Source organism: Sander lucioperca, chromosome 2 (genome assembly GCF_008315115.2).
Source record: "Sander lucioperca isolate FBNREF2018 chromosome 2, SLUC_FBN_1.2, whole genome shotgun sequence".
Classification (NCBI taxonomy): domain Eukaryota; kingdom Metazoa; phylum Chordata; class Actinopteri; order Perciformes; family Percidae; genus Sander; species Sander lucioperca.
This window is the reverse complement of record NC_050174.1, coordinates 13,143,840-13,150,249: the sequence shown is the minus strand read 5'-3', so window position 1 is coordinate 13,150,249 and position 6,410 is coordinate 13,143,840. Positions and strand designations below refer to the sequence as shown.

General features: G+C 42.1%; 1 protein-coding gene across 1 annotated transcript; it reads right to left on the bottom strand.

Annotated features, from left to right (window-relative positions):
* Positions 1-1,158: 1,158 nt before the first annotated feature.
* mat2ab (methionine adenosyltransferase II, alpha b) lies at positions 1,159-6,138 on the bottom strand. The gene is made up of 9 exons (XM_031308931.2): positions 5,867-6,138; positions 5,058-5,135; positions 4,849-4,971; positions 4,628-4,740; positions 4,368-4,511; positions 4,060-4,278; positions 3,797-3,979; positions 3,556-3,689; positions 1,159-2,953 (listed from the first exon to the last, which is right to left on the bottom strand). The coding sequence occupies exons 1-9, from the start codon at positions 5,955-5,957 to the stop codon at positions 2,851-2,853; spliced, it is 1,188 nt and encodes a 395-aa protein (XP_031164791.1). The 5' UTR covers positions 5,958-6,138; the 3' UTR covers positions 1,159-2,850.
* Between the last annotated feature and the right edge of the window lie 272 nt (positions 6,139-6,410).

The following is a 6,410-nucleotide window of genomic DNA, read 5'->3' as shown; positions in this document are numbered from 1 at the left end:
TGTCATATAACAATTTATATATGAATAAGACATCACTGCAGCATATATCCTGATAGTCCAGGTTGTCCCAGAAAAAAAAACGTCTGCAATTGTGCATTAGAGTTGACGTTAAACAAGTATTCTTACACAAGGAAACCAGGGGACTTACTGGTTTACATTCCAGAGGGTTAAACCTTTTAATGACCGCCAACAATGGTGACCTGTGAATGGAGATTTTCCAGTGTTTCATCTTATTATATAATATTAACATAGTATCCTGGAGGGAAATTATTAGTCCCAATTACACTTCAGAATCAACTACATTACACTATGAAGAGTATGGAAATGTTTCACATGTGCCCTAAAGTCATTGAGATGTGCTGCTAAACCGCTTTAGAGGGCTTTGCCAATGCAATCACTTATATTTTCAAGTGATAATCAGTTACCCTAGCAAAATCTAAAACCTCAGAATGAGGAAACTCAACAGTACAGCAGCAATCAATTTCTCTCTGAGCAGTAAACCAAGCAGGAAGTAGAACATTTCCAACAATGATTAGAAATACAATGGGAGCTTTAATCGCTTAAAAGCTTTTGATATGAATAAATAACTTTCAATGTTGTTATTGCAATTCCGTTATCAGCAACGTATTACGCTTCCATCACAGTGAAGAGAATGGGCTTTTTAACCAGTCCGACTTAGAAAAAAGCACAGGTGTTAGTACTAACACCTGCTGCTGCAGAAACTTTTGACATGTCAGAATAGTTCTCACTGTGACAAGTTTCTGTTTTTATAACTGGGACCTTCTTCTGCATGTACAATATCAATGAACATAAAACCTGACACACCTACATCTTCATGGTTTAGTATATAAAGTTTTGTCCAAATTTCCCTTGAACTTTTGTCTTAAAAAAAAAAGAAAAAAAGTAACCCAATTAAACAGGCACTATTAAAGCATTACGGGCTAGAAGAGGGTAGAACTCGAATAGACCCACTTTCAAGTCTATTAACATGCACTATTGAAAGTGATCCAATAGACATGCTACTTGGATACCAAAATGCTTTATTACTGATCAATAAGTAAACTTTATAAACTGCTTCTTTGGATAATAGACAAGTCCTTGAAAGGGTTGTGTTGTCCTGGAAAAATCATATCTAAAGAAATAAAAACCATGACACAGACATTTGAAAGAAGTAGTTTTTATTACAGAGCACAAGGAAACTACCCAGTCTAGACATGAAGCACAATACAGTATGAGCTACTTGCTCCTCTGGAAGTTGAGCACATGTTGGTAGGGGGGGGGGGGAGAAAAGCAAATGGGGGAGTAGAGGAAATAGAAAAGGCACTCTTACACTTACTGTAGCCAATGGGATGACCTCCGAGTGGTAAAAGGGAACAAAACCAAAACCTATCCCACGCATGAGATGGCTGTGTAAACAAGGCTGGTTTCTCTGTACTACACCAACCAAATGTTGCCATTCCATCAAGGATAGGTAAGAGCTAAATAAATGCACCAGGCATTTAAAAATGGGATTTCAAAACCAATCCACTTTGATCTACAGTCACAATAAATAAAAAGGTTGTAAAATAGTAGCCAGTGACACTTTCTTGTTGAGGCGGACCAAAGCTTTTCTGTACAACACTCTGGAGCCTCGAGCCAAACACTGAAAAATGGTCAAGTCAAAAGGAATTCAAGATTCAATAGCCAAGTGTATTTAAAGCTGCCTTCTGAAACCCCGGCTTCTCTGTATCCACGCCGAGTTACAGAGAACAAATAAATAGTGTTAAGGTTTGACCTCAAGCCAATAAGACTCAGTGGCAAAGAACACACTCCTTTAAAGAATAAAGACGGGGACCAGGTTTCTCTGTAGCTACACCTGCCATCAATATACTTAAGGAGTAAAAGGACCTTTAGTCACTTCAAACCATAAAAAAACCAAGTAAAACTACATTTAAAAAAAGGACTTCTTTAAAATTGAATGTCAATGCATAAACAATCCAATTTTTGCCATTACTATCAAGTATAACCAAAACCTCTGCAGACCAGAGCAGTGACATAGCAGCTTCTGACTTTTCTGTATTACGTCAGAAAACAGCAAAGGTCTGTAGGGGCATTTGAGGCTTCATGCTCATTTGAGAGCTTTAATTAAAATTTGGCTTGCCCATTAGCCTGCAATGCACAGCATTTTTTGTGAAAACAGCAACAACCCTTACATTTTAATTGTGCGATTCTAGCATCCTCCACAAAGACAAGGGAATAAAGCAAACAAAAAGGATAAAGAACACTGGGTCAAGGAACAATTGGAACAGACTGAAAAGGAGGAATGTTTAGAAAGACACTAAACTTGTTTGGGAAGGTGCCAGATAAAAAAGGGCCGTCCGACTATCAAATTTTGCTTCCAAATGGACTTAAATTTAGATGTCATGCAGACTCATACATCAGTAGCCCCGGTGAAATAAGGAGTATTGCATATAGTCTAATATGCTACTGCCATGACACTGAAGACTGATGATATTGATGTGTGGAATGCCAAAAGGTAAACAACTGAACGCAGCTATTCAGGGTCTATCCCAACAAGAAACGGGAATCTCAAGACGTGAGAGAACATGAAGTACTACGGTGCATGAGTTCATGGAACCCATCCAATTCTTTAACCATCAAGTTTCTGAGGCATGCTTCCTATGACCCAGCATGATACTGCAACCAGCAGAAAACAACAAGAAGACAAGAGGAGAGAGTTGGAGTGAGGAAGGGAGTCATGTGTTAAATGATACCATAACTATGAGAGAGACAAGGGCATTTCACCCCCGGAACCTTGGAGGCTTCTCTGTAGTATACACCAACAGGCCTGGGGGGAAAAGCTTAACATGTTTAGTATTTAAGTTTTTTGGGCACCTCCCATGGGAAGGAGTCTCGGCCAAAGTGGCCGTAGGCTGCCGTCCTCTGATACAAGGGCTTCTTCAGATCCAGCTCCCTGGAATACATAATCAACATATTTAGCAGCAGTCACACACAGCGATCTCAAATGCACACAATCGTACTCTTACGAATTAACGCTCACATTAGCCGGTGTGAGTGTATAGAGTAACAAAAAATAAAAAAAATAAATGCCAAAAACAAAAGAGGTTTGTTAGACCAACTTGTTAAAGAGGGTAACATGAAGCTTCGACACTTACCCTGACAACCAAACTCATCCCTGTGCAGTGTGGTGACTGCAGCTGGAAACCACACTCAAGGCCACTAATTTAACTATGAGCTACAGGGCTTTGTTACAAAAGATAGCATACATTGTCTACCCCAATAAATGAGACTTCGGCTCCCACTAATGGCCACGTGTAACTTTCGACTCAGCCATATAATTCAGTAGAAAGAGCTAAGGCAATATAAAAGCTTTTAGTCACGGAAGCCAAACAAAGTGAAATCTGTATCAAAAGGATTGTTTCAGCAGAGTTTCACAATACATTAACTTAACCCTAAATTCTGGGCAGGGCAACATACATAAAAAAAAAACGAAGACACAGCAAAAGGATCTGCTGTTTTACTGAGTAACAGGCAGCTTTAGATGTTATACATTACCTGACAATGACTCCAGGACGGAGATCAAAGTTCCTCTTCACAATATCAAGCAGCTCCCTCTCACTCTTGTGGGAGGTCCCATAGTGGAAGATAGAAATGGAAAGGGGATGGGCAACTCCAATGGCATAGGAAACCTAATACAACACACACGCGCATGTATTATATCAAACATAAAACTTCAGATGGGAACCTCTTGCAGCCCCTCTTTCTAAAATGAAGAGCGGTAGGTTCTTCCACTCACCTGGACCAACACCCTCCTGCAGAGCTCAGCCTTCACCAGAGACTTGGCCACCCAGCGTGCAGCATAAGCAGCAGACCGGTCCACCTTCGTGTAATCCTTTCCAGAGAAGGCACCACCACCGTGGGCTCCCCAGCCTCCATAAGTGTCAACAATGATTTTGCGCCCCGTCAGGCCAGCATCACCCTGTGATGAAGAACAGATGTTACACAGGTAAGTAACTCACAGGCTGTCATTTTCTGAAAGCCACACCCTCTGACATTTACCTGTGGGCCTCCGATAACAAATCGCCCGCTGGGCTGCAGATGGTAGATGGTGTCATCATCCAAATAGATACATGGAACAACAGCCTTGACAACCTTCTCCTTAAGGGTGTCCCTCATCTCCTCCAGGCAAATATCCTCATCATGCTGAACAGAGACAACAATTGTGTGCACACGCACTGGAAGCATGGCGCCACGGTCCTGTCGGTACTGGACAGTGACCTGCGAAAAGGTGCAAATATAAATGAGCTAAAATCGCACCAACATGAGATAATTATAGTAGTTAATTAAAGCAAGTATAACAGCGTTACCTGTGTCTTTGAGTCTGGCCGGAGCCATGGAAGGGTGCCATTGCGACGCAACTCAGCCATCTTAGCGTTCAGTTTGTGGGCAAGGACAATTGTGAGAGGCATGCTCTCCTCCGTCTCATCAGTGGCATATCCAAACATCAATCCCTGTAAAGCAAGAAAAATGTAATGTTTAAAAAGCACACCTAATTTAAGGACAATAAAAGACCAGCAATCCAACTTCAGGACACACATGGACCAAAATGTGGATAGTTACTACTGACCTGGTCCCCTGCGCCAATGTCCTCCTCATTGCGATCAATATGAACACCCTGAGCGATGTCAGGAGACTGCTGCTCCAAGGCCACAAGAACATTACAGGTCTTATAGTCAAAGCCTAAGCAGGAGACAGACAGCAGCAGATCAGGACACTATTCTTAAAAACACAACAACAACAGACAGTACAATTAAAAACAGAAACCAGAAATACAATGACATTCCACACCTTTGGAGGAGTCATCATATCCAATTTGGCGGATTGTGTCACGAACAACTTTCTGGTAGTCCACTGTAGCACGTGATGTCACCTCACCAGCCAAAAGGATCATCCCAGTCTTGGCAACAGTCTCTGCACCAGGTAAGAAGTAAAGTCAATATTTCAGTGTCAATGTAAATATTTGATTTGAGCCAACAAAGATACCAAACTTTACTTACCACATGCAACTTTGGCATCAGGATCCTGCTTGAGATGGGCATCTAGAACTGCATCACTTATCTGATCACAGATCTTGTCTGAAAAAGAAGAACAATGCAACTAAACACCGGCAACAATGATGGACTGCGCCAAAACGGTTCTGTTGCATTAGCGCCACCGACCAGTCTCGTGCTCAGTGGGAGTGGCTCTGAGCCTCTCAATAGTCGCCATTTCAGCATGCGCACATGTGGTGGTGGGGAAGGGAGGGCGCGCAACTAACCGGGGACCTGAAGGCAAGCGTAATACACTTCTAGACATTGAACCAATTTTCTCTGCCGACAAAAAGAACGTGGTTCGTAAAAACACCTACCATCCCACGCTGCGGTTCAGACCAAAAGTTAACGCTAGCAGTCATTGTGCCTCATGAATAGCCACGAACTACTTGGCACATTCAGGAAAACGTTTACCAATTAACAAACAATGATATTGATATGGACAGAACATTCAAGTAACGTAACGTTACAGTGATTGCCTGGTAGGAACACTATTATGTTTGCAGTCGATTGACTAGACACGCGATGGCATTATTTATTTAGCAAAGATTAACTTAGCTAGCTAAGTAGCGCGTGCTCTAGACACCGGCCCAGCTAACGTTACAGTGACGTAGCGGAAAAGGCCGTAACTTCCAAAATTCAATGAAAGCATATTCCATTTTTCTTTTTCAAGTGAAAATGTACAGTAACGTTATGTTGGGGCAAACAACGTCGTAAAATATAGTTTTTTGCTCATTTCATCAGACAGACTCAATGAACAGTGTGTAGGGTCTTACCGGGATGTCCTTCCCCGACCGACTCCGAGGTGAACAAGAAGCAGTCCTCGTCAATGAGGGAGTTATGAAACCCATTAATTTGTCCGTTCATTGTCTTTAACGGCTGCTGCTGGTAAGTTAAAATGTTACGGCGTTAATATAAAGTTAACTTATGTTTCTTATATTAGCGGTGTCTCGGCGTTTTCCCTCCTCTCCCAAAGGACAACCCTGTTATTTCGGTGTATTGATCCTCAAGATGAGCCTCATGGCGCAGAGCTCCAGTATTTATCCTATGAAGTCAGACGCTTTGACGTCACGCGGAGGTGGACCTTACCATTGAGCCTATCAAAGGGGTTGTAGCAAACATGAATAACCGGATGAAGTGTAGAATGGCAAACACACAGCGATAATATATCAAAACGTTACAGTGACACGAGAGCCTTGCTCAGTCAGAACCTTTTACCTTAACAGTTACGTTACCGTATCGTGTGTGTGTGTGTGTGTGTGTGTGTGTGTGTGCGTGTGCGCGCGTGCGCGTGCGCGTGATAAGAATGGTGATGTAATA

What these genes read in the sequence shown, in the direction of transcription:
- mat2ab (XM_031308931.2), bottom strand. Translation starts at nt 5,957, where the DNA reads ATGAACGGACAAATTAATGGGTTTCATAACTCCCTCATTGACGAGGAC. An exon ending in ATATGATGACTCCTCCAAAG is followed by an intron (nt 4,741 to 4,848) that starts GTGTGGAATGTC and finishes TCTCCTGCTTAG; the next exon opens with GCTTTGACTATAAGACCTGT. An exon ending in GGCCAGACTCAAAGACACAG is followed by an intron (nt 4,279 to 4,367) that starts GTAACGCTGTTA and finishes ACCTTTTCGCAG; the next exon opens with GTCACTGTCCAGTACCGACA.